Source organism: Cupressus sempervirens, chromosome 8 (assembly GCF_028749045.1).
Source record: "Cupressus sempervirens isolate cs-2001-9-10 chromosome 8, ASM2874904v1, whole genome shotgun sequence".
In the NCBI taxonomy this organism is placed as follows: Eukaryota; Viridiplantae; Streptophyta; class Pinopsida; order Cupressales; family Cupressaceae; genus Cupressus; species Cupressus sempervirens.
This window is the reverse complement of record NC_143125.1, coordinates 32,015,020-32,034,060: the sequence shown is the minus strand read 5'-3', so window position 1 is coordinate 32,034,060 and position 19,041 is coordinate 32,015,020. Positions and strand designations below refer to the sequence as shown.

The 19,041-nt window shown below is 37.0% G+C and overlaps 1 protein-coding gene across 2 annotated transcripts in view; it reads right to left on the bottom strand.

The window, feature by feature from the left end:
- Nucleotides 1-858: 858 nt before the first annotated feature.
- Nucleotides 859-19,041, bottom strand: part of D-CDES (D-cysteine desulfhydrase) — a 288,605-nt gene continuing 270,422 nt past the window's right edge. For both annotated transcript variants that reach the window (XM_089796697.1, XM_089796698.1), the window contains exon 10: nucleotides 859-1,376. In XM_089796697.1, coding sequence (XP_089652823.1) covers nucleotides 1,172-1,376 — 205 coding nt within the window. In that variant the 3' untranslated portion in view covers nucleotides 859-1,171. The remainder of the gene's footprint in view (nucleotides 1,377-19,041) is intronic.

Genomic DNA, 19,041 nt, shown 5'->3' with positions numbered 1-19,041 from the left:
ACTTGATCATTTGTAATAATTATTTAATTCATTTTGTATAAATTAAAGGATTCTTATATTATTAAATAATAAAGGCATTACTATAATTGTCGTTGGGTTGACTCATTGCACCCAAGTTGTCTATAGCTCATTCAAGGGGGAGCATAGAAGAAACCAATGGAAGGAGTTCAAAATAAGATTCTCCAAAGAGTATAAAGATTCAAATTGATTCAATTCAAAATAAGAGTGGAACAAATGAACACATTAATTAAATGTTTCAATTGTATTTATACGAATTCATCAATGGAATAAGAATGGAATAAATGTACATATTAATTCAATGTTCCGATCGTACTTAAAAATTCATCAATGGCGCTAAAAAGCGATAAGAGTAAAACATCACAAATCTCACATGATTGTAAAATGGTCAAATATAAATATTGGACAACTCAAACCTTGATTTAAAACATATTATAATTTTCAAGACAATTATGAAACTACAATAGAACAGTGTTATAATAGTGTTGACAAATTTGATCTTAATAAACAATAAAATTTGATGCTATTAATGAATGTTAGTAAATTTAAACACAACTCCAAAATTTCTAGTGATTCTCCATTACAAACATTCTGACAAAGGCAAAAGCATTACTCATAACTAAATTGGTGGTCATTTAACATGCACTTGACTGATAAGGAGGAAAAACATAATGCAATTTGGGCTCCCTGTGGTTGCCATTATGCAATTTTATGCACTTAAAGAACAGAAAATTTCCTGCCAAGATGCAGAGATATGAGAGCAGAAATGCAGTGACTCGACTTAATCAACAAACTATAAAACCTTCCTAAATTGCTTATATAACACATGAGAACTGAAAATTATGTATGAAGAGATGATTGGAATAATTTGTGACAATTCTTAATAATATTTCATTTTCTTAGGAAAAAAGTTATGTTTTCTTCCTGTCCTATTGGTCCTCTAATAATTTCTTAAACTTATCCTTAGTTTACATTGAAAAATCTCTTTAAGTTTAAAGTTCTCCGAGTGATGTATTGTGCTCATTTCACCCGAAGCCAGCTATAAGTTCAAACTGATAGTAGAAGCAATCGAAGCGTAGATGATTGAAAATGCATCACGCAATGATTGTAGCCGTTACTAAGAGCTGATAAAAAAACTACAATTATCTGATTCTTAGAACATCTTTCCTACTCCATCTACTTGCAAGACAGAATCATCCACCTTAAATCTTTTCCATTTTCCAATAAGAGGCTGCAGCTGCTGCATCTTATCAAACATCCCAAGAAGACCTCCAGAGTGAATAAACAGGACTTTTCTTCCTTCCCACTTAGACGGATTCTCAACCATGTCCCTGAGCATTTGAAATGCTGCCTTCCCACTGTAAAGAAATTAAATCTTTAGTAAATGAGGTAAAAATAGGCCCTACGAGATGTAGAAGAAAGACAAGAGGATGGTAATTGATGCTCTGATTATAAGGCTGGGATATGCATCTCATATGAATCCTAAATAATTGCAGTTTATGCAAAAGACGTTGCAATCCAAATATTTTATATTCAAAAGCAAAATATACTAATTACAATATCTCTTGAATTTTAAATTAAAAAAAAATAGCTGGAAGAGACATATTTTATTTAATAGAGTCGCTGAATAGAATCCTGTGAAATCTGAAACCAAATAATTCCTAATCTGACAAGCACTAATGAATGGTTATAGATCAGGTTACTATATAGTATAATTCAGGAGGATTTCAGAGACAATGAGTCATTCATGAGAATGCATATAAAGTTAGCAACGGAAGTTTTACACACTTCTCTTTTTAGCCTTTCAGGATGAAGTTTGGAAGATACTTGACAGAAACAATAACATTGCAATGTACATGAAAGGCTATTTGCTGTTACATGGTCTGTTATAGTTTTTTGTTAAAATATATAAAGATTCGGATTGAAACAATATTTTGTTTGAATGATTTAATCACCGTTATAAAACAAACAATAGAGAACATGAACACATGTTTGGGAGATTAATTAATGGCAGTGATACCCAATTAATTCTGCATTGTTGATTATCTGCAAATAAAATGATCGAATTCTTCGTGACATACTTAGCCTCTTTGTGAAGAGAGAATTTTCTTGTATACAATCTGCATATGGATTGATATTTCTTAGTTACCAATTTGGGATATGAATCTAATTCGGGTACGTGAATTGGATTCATGGATTCGTGATTTTTTATTTTTCCCATTAGGATTTGTGAGTACACACACACATAGACATATATGCATTATATATAAATATATATATTTATTCCAAGTCTGGCCTATGGGTCCTTGGGGATTCACGAAGGATTTGTGACAGATTCGTGCAGTATCCTTGTTTTGGACTATGGATTCATCCGGATTCGCAGTCCATGGATCCAAATGGATCCACAGTCTACAACAAGGATCTTGCTTGAATTTGGACAAATCCTGGCATGAATCCGGATCCGGATTGGATCTGAATCTGGATCACAAATCCGGTAACTAAGATATTTTTGAATAAATCACATAATATCATTGTCGCATGGTTTGCTTTTTATTGGTAAACAGATTTTTCATTGTGAATGCTTTCCTCCAAATGACCCTCTTCACCCTATGCATAGTGACATCCGAGCCAACATTTGGATACTGTAATCTAATCAATATCAAATACAATCTTCCTATGCATTTGAGAGGGGCAGCTCCCTCGTATGATAGGGGTTTTTGATATTTTTGTGTACTTTTCACCTGAAAGTACCAAAAATATCCATAGCAAAACTAAAGGAAATAGATGAAAGAAATCCTAGCACTAGACATACAAATAGAATATGAGATTCCTAAAGGACAACAATTTACAAGGGGGGTTTTAGCACATAAGACGTTTGAATATACAACAATGAAATAAAGATAACAAATCTTGACATACAAGGGGACAAGCTCCTATCACATGTACCAGGGCATGAGTTGTACTTCATCAATGTAATGTCCCCATTTTTGAGTTGTGGCAGATTTGATGGATTCAGTCTATTATTGGGTCCTTGTAGGCTGATACTGGTGTTTAGCGGACCTATTTGTGGAGTTATTAGGCTCTCTAGTGGCTTATGGTGAGTTTTGGCTACGTTTTGAGGGATTTACTCTTTATAGTAAGTCAATGGTTGGTATTGATGAGCTCAAATGAGTTAGAGAAATTGAGAGATACTCTCAATTTTTATTTTTGGCTTTTGGTTTGGGCTCCAAGAATCTTAGAGGGAGCGTCTATTTTTAGTAAGTCACCTTGTCAAGTTCATTCACCATCTTTATTCATCAGGATCACTCCTATGTTGTCAGATTTTGATTCTGATGCTTCTTCAATCATTTTCGCGAGACAGGTGAATTATTATTATTATTCAACTAAATATGTTGAGGTTGCTATTTTTGTTGGGATTGTATATTGGGCCACCGGGTTGAAAAGTTTTAAATCTTGGGCACAAGAAACTACAGTTCCAAGAATCGCAGCAATTCACGCGATTCAATTAAAGCCAAATGATTTTTTGTGAATTGATGAATTGAATTGGTGATAAAGGGTTTATGAAATAAGTTACTCACTAAATTTCAAGGGTTTTTTAAATTTGCCGATTCGTGGCCGATTCTGGTCCGATTCCAATTCTTGTTACTTTGCAAGAAACAATGACCTTGTGTGTCACAATATCATGATATGGTTGGAAAGGTCGTTTTTGGAAGCCAAAGGAAATTAATAAATTATATTATGTGACTAAGTATAAAGCAAAAATACTTTTAAGTGAAAGGTGTGTAGTTGAAGCCAAGTTGCGTAATTGAGATTACAAATATGACTCCCATAATGAGAATTGATCATCCAATTGTCTATTTTGCTCTTATTGCCCGTGTGAGGGTTTTTGAGTTTGGTGATTTCAATTCCCTTGCTGAGGTATAAGGGTTTGAAGCTGAGGTATTGTGGATTGAATTTTGAGAATTCTTAATGCTTTCCTAAAGCTATGACTACTGAGGCTATAAGCATCTCTTTATTTGTTGATAGTGTCAAATTTGAAGAGCAATTTGAGTTGGCTACTGTAGATTGAAAAGTTAATTTGTGCAAAAAAGACTAGCTTCAACTCTGAGCTTCAATTGTGAAGAATTATTGGTTGTGGTAATACCATATACCGTGCAATTCCATATTGGGGTTAGAGATGAATGCAAGAAGGCTGCTGTACACAAGATTTGGGCAGTGTTTGGTGTTTATTGGAGGTCTATGTTTAAGGTTGCAGACCTGCAATCAAATTCAGGGCATGCGTTTGTTCTTATGAACCTGTGCTGAAGATATTAAGGCCCATGTTGCTGAATCTGGGCGTGTGAACTAGTTAGGACATACAACGTTTGATTGTGGCAGCCCCTGTTGACGATGGAGGGAATAATCAAGGCTAGAAAAAGCACTGTCAATTCAATAATTATATCTTGCCGTGGCAAGTCAGCATTGGCTGAAAAACTTCAAGTTTCTCTTTACATTAAAAATTCAATATTGTTCACCTAATGATGTGTTTTTTTTTCAGAATTGCAAATTGGTTATTATCTCAAGGTTATGGCATTATAGTAGCAATTATTGATTTACTCTCCAATGTTGTCTCATTTATGTACACATCAATTTCAAAAAATTCATTTACAATCTTTTCAAGAAATCATTATCAAACTGAAAATAAAGGACAACAGATGCATGCCAAGTGTTTGACGAAATGTCAAACAACTGAATTGTAAACAAATTTGGTGTTTATGGAATTGGACTAGGTGAGAGTCTTTATAGTGGTATGAGAGCAGTTCTTGCCACCCTTTGGGGTAGGGAATTCATTGTTATTTCAGATCCGCCGTTGTATCTTGAGTGACCAACACTCTAGCATTTTCCAACCATGGACAGACACAATGGAAGTAGTAGTTTTGGGAGCCGGCATAGTACTGTAGAAAACAGAGAGAAAATAAATTCTTTGAGGGAGAGTACAGAAAGGCTTAAACTATATCAGAAAAGGTTGAAGGCAAGACTATCTGATTTGGTGATAGTTGATAGGGCAACGAGGTACATGGTTTCCGCTTCTAGTAGACTGACAACAAGGATGCAAGGAAGAAGGCTTGAGTTCTCCCAAATAGGTGTTCAGAATTCCGTGGAGCCTATGCTTAGTATGACAACCACTGTCCTATCCAAAGTCATGACGAGGGATTTACTACACAAGGACATGTGGATGTATCAGCGTCGCCGATGGTATGAAATAATGAGCTTCAACAAGTTGAGGATTCTAGAGTTGTTGCGTACAGTGTAGAGGCTATTGAGGTAGTTGTTACCACTAATCGTTTAGACTCTCTTGAGAAGGGGATTGTTATTGGATTGTGCAAAGAGTGTGAGCATTGATGTCTATGATAGTTGTCACAGTGATGGTTTAGTGTAGGAGGCAGTGACTTCCTCAGGAGGGACCGATGCATGTATAGAGTCACCAAGCTGTGATGTTGGTGATCTGGGTGTTACAGCGGAGTTAGTGGATGTTGGTTCATGCTCTAATATTATTGATTCATAGCCCAACATTGAGCCATGTGTGTAGAGTCAAGTGACAATAGTTGAGACTGTTAGGAGATGTGGATGCGAATAGTATGGACACCTCTGATGATCTGTTTGAGGATGCTATGAACTGCAATAGGTGTGGTGCTCCTTGCCAGCTGTTTGGTGATGACTCCAAGGAGGTTTTGGATGAGTCCTAGGATCAATATTTTTAGGGACTTATTGTGGAGGGGGAAGTAGAGTCATGCGAGGAGTCCAATACAGTGGGGACTTCCACTTCTTTAGATGAGGTGTTGGTAGAGGTATTGAGTAGTTGTGCTATGGTTGCAGTTATGTGCGAGGATGGTAGCATGCATATAGTTAGTGATCTTGTGGTGAGCAGTTTGGATTTAGTTTCCTATCACAATGTACTTAGTGAGACAAAGAGCTTGCATAAGACTCAGGGGTTACAAAGGCATCATGTGACTAGTTAGTTAAAGGTGAGTGATAGTGACATCTCTTTAGCTCTTGAGCATTATGATGCTATTTGTCAAATGTTAGTCGCAAATGGTTGGGGTACTCCTATGTCAGATGAGTACAGTGATAGTAGTCTTTCCCTAGCAGAGGTCCATGCACTTCGAGAGGTCACTGGGATCTTCAAGCATAATTATTCACAGTTAGTTGTTGACAAGGATTACCTTCTAGAGTGGGTAGCACTTGTTATGAGACATTGTTAGTGAAAGAGGAGGTGGTTGAGCTCACCCACGAGCTTAAGGTGACTGTCGACTCAATACAATGTACCTAGTTGGCTTTCCAAAAGTCACAGTCATGGTTGGATGAGGTGACCGTGGAGTTGGAGCATGTTCGACCCACACCAGCCACATCCATTTCAGTTTAAGAGAGTGGTGGTTGGTGGTGAGTTTACTTTCAAAAGTAGGGAGGATGGATGTGGTGATGAGGCAATTACACATGTCTAGGATATGTGTGCAGTGGATACAGAGGAGATGAGAGCACTGGTGATGGGGAGCATGTTCGACCCACGCCAGCCACATCCATTTCAATTTAAGACAGTGGTGGTTGGCGGCGAGTTTACTTTCAAAAGTAGGGAGGATGGATGTGGTGAGGAGGCAATTACACATGTCTAGGATATGTGTGTAGTGGATACAAAGGAGATGAGAGCACTAGTGATGGACTACGGAGTGATTCCTGCTATGCCAGGTTCTCCTGTAGTTAGCATCGCATTGGTGGACTCTTCAGAAGGATGCGTGCTAGTTTTTGATACCACTTCCTCTTGTCCTCGGGACTTGGGTAGGGTATCTCTTGAGGTGGAGATGGGCTCTCATGGTGATTTGTTTCCTTCTGCCAGAAGCAAGTCTGTTATTTCATCTCCTACAACAAACAACAGTGAATAGCTGGCAGTGCCACAATTTTAGAGGGATCAGCTATGGATTGCAAGGGGAGCAAGTTGACGCTTCCACATTTAATTTCTACTATATTGAGTCGTTCATGGAGTATCTACTTGAGAGTTTAGATTTGCGAGAAGGTTTATATAGTGTCTGAGGGTACTCTCATCCGAGACTCTTGTGTTATACAACAATTGGTGGGAAAGACTACAGAGACCTTGGCTACAATGCTTCCCCATAGGGATTTCGTTGTTGGGTTTGTTGAGAGGGTTGCCCAAGATTCTGCTTGACCAGTAGTCTAGAGTCAGAGATTGGAGCCATCTCTTGATTCCTGGTTTGATGCTGATGAGCCCTTGAAGGAGATTGGAGCTTTTTACTTGCATTACACACTGTAGAGTGGTCATCATTTCACTTTTGACCCACAGGTTGAGGATTTGGTTTCACGCAGGTGTGGGTTAGCTCCAATTTCATACAATCCATTATGGGATAGGTTAGTACCATCTTTTGTAGATGGGTTCGACAGTTGCAAATTAGATCACTTGCAGTATCCACACACCCAAGACAACTTAACAAGGGCTGCAGTTGGTGGTAGCGTTTCAAGTACCTATGGTTGTTACCATCTCCACAATGCAGTTGGGTATGAGCGTCCGTTTGATGGGGACTCAGAATTGATACTATTGGTGTTTCAGTTAGGTTGAATTTTGATGAGTTGTTTTCTCCATTAGTGCCTATAGTTAGTTTTTAGATGATTTTGTCATTGATATCAGTTATTTGGGTGTTGGTGTTGCAAGAGTTGGTTGTGCACAATAGGGATATTACGCAGTTTTATCCTTGGGATCCAATGGATTGTGATGTTTGTTTTTGCTCCAGGATTGTTTGGAGACGAGCAATCTTAGGGAGGGTGATAGGTGTGACCCAGACACCTTATGCTCTATACCCTTATTTGATAACTTAAGGTTCCTCAAGATCTTGCTATATCTCTAGGACATCTCTAAATGCTCTTAAGAACTCACTTTCTCATCTACTCTAAGCCACCTACTAGTAGTGTTTTGCATTCTTCCTCCACAAGACTTACAAGAACATTAGAGGGGTGCGAAGGTCTTCAAATACACCTAATAAGCTTCCTTGAGGTTCAATTTGACCTTATCAAGAGGTCCTTTTCCTACCGATTTCACAAAACCCCTAATTAGGCCTAGTAGCCTTTTTGACCTTAATCGGGCCTCCAATTTAGGTTTCAGGGTTCCATTCCACAAGTCCTCAAAAGACCCTCCAAACAAAGTTAACTTTTGGATACCCTTTTGGATCCTTCACAAGATTTTTCTGGTCCCACTTTCCGACACTGTCCATACATTCTCTAACTGGAATGTGAGGGATCTTTAAGGGTTTCAAGGGTTTTACTGATAAACTAGTTTCATTTCATCCAAAAACTTAGCAAATGGATTTAAAGGCACTTAATTCTCAACATGTATCATCCTTAGACATTATCCTAACTTTGTCAATCAAGAAATCACACTTTTGATTCCACCCCTACAAGTATAGACCAATTCTCAATGATCAACACCTAAACGAGAAACTTGTCATCTTGCCTAGGGCATCACATCAAAAATAGAAAACTGCTTAGTTTGGCTTCCAATAAAAAATATGGTATAACATACTCCCCCTGCTTTCATTCCTCCAAGCGTCTTACAATTTCAATAGTGCGAAATGAAATGGGAGACCATTCTGCACAGATCACTTAGTTCAGGCTAGTAACTTAAAAACTTGAGAAATTTATTTGACACACCAAAACTTAAAAACTAAATACAACACTTTGTACAGAGATGGAAGATGATCTAATCAACTTATTTACAATAAGAAAAGATGCATTTCAATCCAATAGAACACAGATGCTTGAGTTGTAATTGGAAACTATTAAAACAATATGCTTGTTCATCCATTCAACTTTTGCATTCAATACATCGAACTGTACACAATGAACTCGGAGGGCTTAAAAACACCTATGCTCCCCACCCCAATGAATTATTGGGTGTTGGTAATTACTTGGGCAAGTTTTGCCATAACTTGCAAAAAGTTGTCAACCAATTGCCAAAAGTTGCGAACTTTTCAATTTTCAAGCTTCCTTGCAATTTGACGGTGCACAATGGTGTCTTAACCTACTCTAAGGTTATCTAGACCAAAAAAACTTGCCTACCACTTGGACACTCACTTTGACTATTAGGCCCAATTTGGGCACATTGACAAGATTTTGCCCTTACAAGCAACTTTTGACCAAACTTGGCATTGCCACAACTTTATTATCCTAAACACATCATAAACAACCTAACATGCACTTGGACCCCTCTATGAGCCCTTATTACATATTTGACTCAACCATGAGTCATCAAGCCAAAATTTGACTGGGGTTTCCTATTTAACATAAGGTGCTCCTACACCATTTTCCCCAGGAGAAAAAGTCAAGTGACTGCTGGAAGGTATAACTTGGGTCTATGCCCATCTTCTTGAACTTTGATTTAGGAACCCATGTAGCCTCTACTTCATCCATACCCTGCCACTTGACCAAGTAAACCATATAAGTCTTGTGCCTAGTCTTCTTTCCCACTTTGGAATTTAAGATCTTCTTAGCTTGTAGTGTTGGATTTTCTGGTTTGGGTAAACTTTTTGCTATCTCCCTGGGGTTTGGTTCTTCCTGATTGTTCGCTAGAACTGGAATAAGTCTGCTATGCTGAAGACAAGTGAAAGTCCTATGTCATTTGACAAATCCACCTTATAAGCATAGTTACCATACTTTGCTAATATTTGACAAGGTCCAATTCTTTTCATTTAGAGTCTAGTAAGAACCCCCTTCTGCAATCTAGCTTTATCCAGATGAACCATAACAAGGTCTCCTATTTGAAATTGCACATATTTCTCTCTTATCCACTTTGTAAGGAAACTTGCAGCCAATAATATTACCATTTCCACATAAGCTATAATAGATCTGAAATAAATGAACACTTAAAATTCACATGTAAGAAAATAGACGACATACAAAAATGTGACAGAAGATATACCCTGGGAAACTTTCATTAATAGAAAGAACCCAACCTCTAAAAGCATCCATCACCATGTATTATTCAGCAAAACACCATTGCAATACAACCATGGAAGTCTTCAAAGTCATAACCACAACCAAGCAATCTATGTGAGCAAACATGAATCCACATATCCCATGCCATGCTTCCAACCTTCACAAATACTCCCTTGGCCAACCTGTCAAGCCTTGTCATGTTTGATTTTCCTTTTTTTGCCTTTTGCCTTGCATCTACAACTACCTTTGTGGTTGCTTTTATGGTAGCAACCTCCCACAAACCACCAAGTGATATTACATAAATTGTGTGCTAAAACCATGTGCTACCAAACCCATCAACTCCACATTTAATTATTTTCTCCAATATTAAATAATTACATCAAATATTTTCACAATGTCAATACAACTCATCAAGGATATTCTATGGGGATCTCTACATGTTGCATGTCGATCTAGGCGCTCCTAGGTGCAACATTACATAATAAAATAAAATAATGCAATATAAACAATAATATGCAATGTGTGCAACACATAATCTCAACAATCTCCCACTTTTTGTATACATTGCTTAGGGTCAATCCGTAGCCACATAAGTGAATAAGGAAACAATCCCTCCTAGCTCATCCACCACATGGATCAAAGTACACCATGTGCTCCACCTTGGCACCCGCAACAAAATCAAAGTATCCAACTTAAACATGAATGATCCCACCTCCTATTATGTCACTGACATTGGACATACATAGAAGACAACCAAAGAGAAAGCCACCTAGCTTGTAACATAAGAATCATAAAATCCTGTACCAATTGAAATGCCAAATACAAACACCTGATCCAAAGGTAATCACATGTATCCGTAGCTGTCAAAATCGATAGCTGAAATAACACCCACAAGTGCCACCCCATCCAACTATCCATACCTTCAAAGGCGTACTAAGTAAATCTTAAATCATCAATATATCCAATTTGTAACCTGCAATTACAAGTCTCAAGAGCAATACTTGCCACATATAAACCAACTAGCTCCCACTGCAAAAGATGACGTCAAATCTATAACAAATCCACTAACAAAATCTCATATAAGTGAATCCATGTAGTATCAAGGACATCCACAACACATAAACCAACAACCTATAAGAACAATTCCCATAACAAGTCTCTCAACACTCTTCCAAGTTCTCCACAACCAACAAAGGAAAGAGATAAATGAACAACCATGTCATCTCTCATATGCTATACATGCAAACAACTCAGTGATCACAAGCTCCAACCAATCTCAAATCCAATATAAGTGAAACTGAACATCTAGGAAGATAACCAAGACCAAAGAGAAACCATGCAAATCATGACCTGTATCATCTCTTTCTACACACATCTCTAGATATAAACTATGCCAAGTAAGATCTCCTCCATAAAACCCCAACCAAAAAGCCACAACACCCAAACCATACCATATAACTAATCATAGATGTAAGCCTCACACAAGAAGATTAAACTCAAACCATTCCTGATCCATAGAATATGCTCAATATAAACCATCTCCAAAACTCAACCAACATAACAATATATGCACAAGGAGAAAACCAATGCTAAACCATCTCTCAAATGAACCCTCCAGAACTAACTCATGTATCGAGTTCACGATCCATATCAATGAAAGACAAACATAAACATAATGCACCTGAGAGAAATAATGTGCTATACCTCTTAAGTAGTAAACTGTAAAGTAGACCAAGAGTGGGGAATGAGAATGGTCATCAAGATATCCAAGTCTCCAACCAAGACTCATCTAAGAACAATCTCCTCTCAAGTTCATATTAGGTAAATGCCCCTCAGACTTCTTGCTGAAACCATCAAACATTCCAACAAATATATCTCTAATCCAAGAGAAATCAGCATCACCACCATCTCTAAGTATCAATGAGAACTTGTAACCGATCAACACATGCCAACTCCAAATGCAACATAGTAATATCATGAAGTATCTAACAAATGATCAATGTACACAATACAGAGAAACTAAACCAAGATCAATGTCAAAGTTCCAACCATAGCCTAAGGAGCATAAACATGATAGCATATCTAAATCATCTCAACCAAAGAGAGATATCATGCTTCAAGTGAACATGTCATTACATGTTAAAACTCTAAATGCATATCAAGATTATACCATGACATAATAATGAAACCATCCTAAATCAAGGATAACATGTCAAATGAAAGCATAAACCAAACCTTTACCAAGAACCCCATAAGTCCTTAAGATGCAACCATCTCTATGCATCACGAAGATAACCACCACTAACAAGTGCACTGCACAAATGTCAAAGATGCTTTTGTAGTAACAAGATCTAAGACATCCTCCAACATTTGCAAACAATCAATAAATATATCAATGTCAACAACTCCCACTTACCTGTGGTACTGAGTCACCCATGGCATGATAAAATTCATCTCCTGCATTAAGATCCTCTAAGTCTACACACACAACCAAAGTGTCAGTATCAAGTGAAAGCAAGATTTCCAAACCAAGCCAAGAACCAATCCTACACTGCCACCTCATCACTGTCACAAACTCCCACTAAACTGTGTATCCAAGCTATCCATGACATCATGATGAAAAACTATCCTCTAACCATGAGAATCAACCAAATAATTAAACCATCAAAGAACTCAAAGTGCAAATCATTAGCTCCTCACATGAAACCAAATAACCATGATCCTCAAACCAAGAAGATATACTGCCATGACCAAATTAGGAATCCAAACGAATGAACATTAAGGAAGTACTTGTATATCCAATCATTTTAGACCCAAATCTATGTCATCACAAACACATCCATGAACAAGCATCTAACTTTCAACGTGTCGACCCTGTTGATGTCAGTTTTGTACTACATAACATATAGCAATTGAACACTTGATATGGAATATCAAATCCTCAATTCCTCTCTCGAAAAGTTCATACTCATGAAGACATAAGCAAAACTCCAATGTTCCTTACACCTGTGGATACTAACTCAGTATATCGATGTGATTTGCTGGTAATCACATAGGTGGGCTTACGTTATTCATTCGCAGATAACTTGGCGGTACTTCGCTTGCTTGACTTGTTCTTTTCTCCTTGATCACTTTCACTTTCAACTACTCTTACCACTAAATGCTTATTGCTCTACTACTAATCCTATGGATGGAGAAATTAGGAAATGGACGGGGATCTAACCAAATGAAAGCTTGCCAGTGGCGCTACCTCCATTGGTGCAATGATTCTAAGGGATACTCTTAGGATTTTCACATTGACACCTATCATCCAACCCAACTTGAAGTACTAGCAGAAAGATGATATGCAAGTAGAACTTAGAAGTGATTGGACTAGATTACCACACAAGGCTTCCTAACAAGCCGCTAGGATGCTAGTGGCCTAGTATATAGGTCATTATCAAACATTCACTAACATCACCATACAATTAGCCATCTACTTCTACTCTAACAACATGAAATGAAGTCCTACTTTAATTTGAGAGATGAGAAGAACCATGCAATACACCAAAATGATCATGTATATCCACCATGCAAGCCACAACAATGAACAAAGAACAATTTTGATAGTATTTCGGCAAGAATAAACCAACATAACTCTCTCACAAATGAGAGTAAAATGGCCTTATATAGAGGCTCCAAATTACAATGAATGACCAAGATTAAGAGGCAAAATCAAGGGCCAAGATTATATCTTACAAGCCTTAATTAGGGTTACCATTATTCAACCAATTACATGAGAGCACCAACTTTGTGGGCCAATGAGAAAATTACAATAATTTGTCAACCAATGAGAACATAGGACACTTGGCATGATTTGATTGCATGCACATGAAAGTGCCACCTCATCAACCTTATCTTATAAATTTATTCAACCCTTGAGATAAGGTGAAGCCTTGGATGCTTGAGCTTGTTCTTAGAAACTTTCTCATCACCACTCAAACTTGCTCGTACTTGATGTCCTGACCTTGAAAGGATGAGGTTTTCATGCACTTGGGGTAATCTTGCCTCGACCTCGATGGCTTCCTTGGATGTGAACTTCTTTGGAACTTGAGAGCCTTGCTCTTGGCCATTACCTTGAAATCGAACTTAACCTCCCCCATTATCCTTGCCTTCCTTAACCTTCTTGGTCTTCCAACCAGGCTAGCTTGTAGGAATAGCCAAGCCTTGCCCAGCCTCAAATATTTTCTAATCTCTTCTACTAATCCGCTCTTTCTTGAAATTGCGGGGCTTCTTGAATCTCAATCTTCAATCAAATTCACCCTTCACCCGATTTCATTCTTCACCAAAGCTCGCACTTCAACCTTTGCTGACTTGGAATCAAATAGAAGGGCTAGGATCCCATGTAGAATTGCTTCTAGTTTTGCACTGCCCTAAGTTGTAATTCTAGATTTTCACTTATAATTCTAGCCCAATCAAATTTGCCCTTTATATTTGCAATTTCATCAATAAAGTAATACATCCAATTCTCGAATTGCATACCTTGTGAGATGCCCATGACTCAGTTGAGCAGCACAATGAGGTCGCCATACTCTGATTTGAAGTTTGATCGGGTGAACCTTGATGCCTTGGTGACTCCCTTCTTGCCTTCATGTACCCAGTTCTATTTTAGGAGAGTGAAGTAGGCATCTTGATTATCCTAGTGGAACTCGATAGCCTGATCCATCATTTGTCTCTCAACTATATTATGTTTATAGTGCCATTGTTGGTGTCACAGACTTGCTTCAATTTCGAGAAGAAGATGGTCTTTGACATCATGTCTTCCTTGTCTTTTTTTTGGTATACGTTTCTCTTGGGTTCTTGCTTGCACTAACGTTTACCATCCTAAACACTTATTTCTGCCCCTTCGTTCTAAGTGATATGGACCACTCTTATCGATCTCCTCCTTTCTATCAATGGATTCTAACTTATTTCTGCCTCGCCAAGTCCTATCACTACACTTATCATTCTCCAATCTTCAACCTAGGAGTGGGACTACTACTTATTTCTGCCTCTTCGTGCTTAGGATGGATTACACTTATGACTCTCTCTCCAATACCTAGAGTGGTCTAGCTTATTTCTGCCTCTTGAACTGACCTATCATCAAAACTACACTTATATCTCCCAACTCCAACCTATCAATGGGATGATGAAGTGGTGGATGAAAAGTACAAGCAAGAGAAGAACGAAACCAAGCAAGAACAAGAGAGAGACAACCTTGCCCTTAGAGCAGCCTCCAAATACAGAATGAAGTTCGTCCTTCTACCAACAAAGAACACCTTTGGAAATTTGTCCGGCATGTGAAAATTTAGTCCTCCAAGCAAGAATGTGAAGTCATGGCAAGTGAAATAAGACCTTGGAATTCTGTCCACCTTATGCAAATACTGAAAATGCTTATTAAAACTCCTTGTCTAGGGCACCAAAATGTGTGAAAATCTGTAATCAGACTTGATCAAATTCTGGAAATTGTCATTGAAATACTTGATCTAGGGCACAAAACAATGTCCTCAAATCTGCCTTTGATATCCTTCCAAAATGTTGTCAATAGTAGAAGATGTCAATGAAAATTGCTAGAGTTTGGTTATGACCTAGCTAGGGCATGGAGTGCTGCAATAAAACTTGTCAAATCAGGCCCTCAAATTTGTCATAAATGATATAAATCAGACCTCCAAAACACTATCCAAATTCTGTCCAAAAATTAGGCCTCCACAAAATTCGCCCAAGCAAGAAAAATATGAATTTGCCTCAAAATCGCCTAGGGCAGAAACTCGCCCAAGATGGAAGAAAAAAAAATGCCTCTAAGCAAAAAAAGTCTACTCCAAGAAGAAAATCGCCTAGGCTAGAGATTGCCTCTCCACAATTTTCGCCCAACACATGAGGAGGAGGAAGATGGAATGAGAAATGAAAGAGGGGGGAGACTCTCTTATACCAACATTTCACTAATCCTCCAAGCTGGCCGACTTGCCCTGGGAGAGACTAAAAATTAAATTAGGCCACCATTCATGGTCCAAATTTAAATGCATCATTAAAATTACCTCTTCCATAGTGAAATTAGCATATTTTAATTGCTGGTTAGGACCAAAATTACAAAATAAAATTAAGAAAGCCTTGGAAATGTTAAAATTTTTCATTTAATAACGTTTTGGTAGTTAAAATATCATTTAAAATTGAATTTAGCAAGCTAAAATCGATTTTCAACTTTAATTTACCAATTTTTTTATATTTTTAAAATCTTCAAGGCAATTTTAACCAATTCAATGCAAAATTTTGCAATTTAATCCATTTTCGACTTTGCAATGCAATTAATTTTTAAATTTTTTTTTACCAAAATAAATCATTTCTCTAGCATCCAAAATCGATTTTTTTCAATTCAATTTCACTATCACAAAATTTTCTTTTCACAAAAAAAATTAAAAATTTTCTGAAACAATTAAATCTAAAAAGATTTTTTATTTTGAAAAAATGCTCAAGATTATACAATTACATCCAATTTTCAAAATAAATCATCTAAGTCCAAAAATTTGTAAATTTATCTTGCCGAATATTGTTCTAACCATCAAAAAAATGCCGTCTTTGAAATTTGTTCGACCTAAGGATAAAATTGCCAGTTTCGAAAAATCGAGCTAAGACCAGGTGAAAAATAATTTTAACCTCCTCCCTCTTTGCCCGAAGGTGTCCAAAGTGTAAAATTTTCTAAAATCGGAAATTTTTGGACAAATTTAGAAAATTATTGCCAAAGCGATAAAAAAAGGGGGTCCTCAAAATTTTTGGGGTGATGATGTGAAAACTTCACAACAGAACCTATCTACATAAAATAGTCAACTGCAATCCTCCACCATGATTGTTCCTAGTAATAACATCTCATCCCCTCTACATGAAGACAAATCAAAAAATCATGTGACAAAGAACATAGATAACTCAAATCCAAGCCATAAATATGAATATGTATCAATAATGAAAGATCAATGGGCAAATACAATCCATATCCAAGTACTAAATGCAAATTGTAAGTATAGACCACTTAAAACACTGCACAATTTATAGACTCAACAAGTCATCATACATATCCAAACCAAACACTGATAATTATATCATCATGAGACCAATTTGAAATATAAGTTGAGTATACAATGACATCAAATCTTCAAAACATACAATGTCATTAACTCACAATGCTACCATAGACAATATAATTCATAAACAATTCAAATCAATATATCACCAAATAAACCATGTCAAACCTGCACCAAATCTGAACCAATGTATAGAGCTCTCCATGAGCTTTTTGTTAACTATTTTAAGTCCAAAATCCAACTCTGTATGCCCAAGTTGTACCCAAACCTGTGTTAAAAATAAACATCTAACTTTCGAGGTGATAAGACCTGACAAAATGTCAAAATCATAGAATCAAACTTACATCGAGTTGTGCTCTAAATTAACTTTCCAATGTCTATATGAATTCTGAAATCTAATATCCTGGGTTAAAGTTATGGTTGTTTACCAAGATAGTCTTTTTACCATTTTCAAAAGCGATTTTTTTTGTTTGAAGACGAAAATTCCGACAACATTAAATTTGATGGCTTTCACAGGCTGAAACTAAAAAAATTTTGCATTTTCTCGCACCATAGCCAAACTAGGGCATATTATTTATTAAAATTTATGGAAATGACAATTTGGATCCAGTGGTGAGGCCCATTTTTGTCAAGGAGGTCATTTCTGCAAGCTCCCCCTAAAATCCTCATTTAAATGAAACATCTAAAAAATCCTTTTAACCAAAATTTCACATGCCCAAAATTTGCCAATAACCCATCATAACAACAGATCTAAAACTCTCAGATCTACAATGAAAAACCTACAAAACCCATATATCTTGTCATTTGATTTATTCTTTCATGTATTCCCATAGATTTGATCTAGGGTTACAACAACAAAACTATAGCTTTGATACCATTTGTAAGGAAACTTGTGGCCAATACTATTACCATTTTCACATAACCCATAATAGATCTGAAATAAATAAATATTTAAAATCCACATGCAAGAGAATAGACAACATATCCACAAAAATATGATACAAGATATATTGTGGGAAACCCTTATTGAGGGAAAAAAACTCAGCCTCCTAAAGCATCTATTACTATGTATTATTCAACAAAATATCACTGCAATACAACCATGGAAGCCTTCAAAACCATAGCCACAACCAAACAATCTATGTGAGCAAGCATAAATCAACACATCCCGTGCCATGCTTCCAACCTTCACAAGTTCCCTCTTGGCTAATCTGTCAAGCCTTGTCTTATTCGACTTTCCTTTTTTTTGCCTTTTGCCTTGCATCTACAATTACCCTTGTGGTTGCTTTTATAGTAGCAAGCTCTCATGAAACCACCAAGTGGTATTACATAAGTCGTGTGATAAAACCATGTGCTACCAAACCCATTGACCCTACATTTAATATTGGACATTTAATTATTTTTTTCAATATTAAATAATTGCATCAAATATTATCACAATGTTACAATACAACTCATCAAGGATATTCCATGAGAATCTCTACATGTTGCACGTCCATCTAGGTGCCCGTAGGTGCAATATTACATGATAAAATAAAATCATACAATATAAACAATATTATGCGATATGTGCAACACGCATAATCTCAACACACTTTTTGCTTGAGCTTATTGTTATTGTCCATCAGAGCTTGCCTTACAAAGTCATGAATCTCCTTCATGGACTGAGCAAATTCCTCTCCATATCCACTCTTATTGGCTACTGTTCCAAGGTCCCTGAGTTCGCAAATGCCTCTTGGATGCATACCATTAACCACTTCAAAGGGGCTTTTTCCTATTGACTTATTCAAGGTGTCATTATAAGAATACTCAGCCCGTGGTATGACTTGATCCCATGTTTGACCATATTCTTTAGTGAGACACCTACGAAGATTGCCTAAGCTTCTATTGACAACCTCAGTCTGCCTATCTGTTTGGGGTTGATAAGTAGACCCACATGAGAGGTTAGTGCCAAATG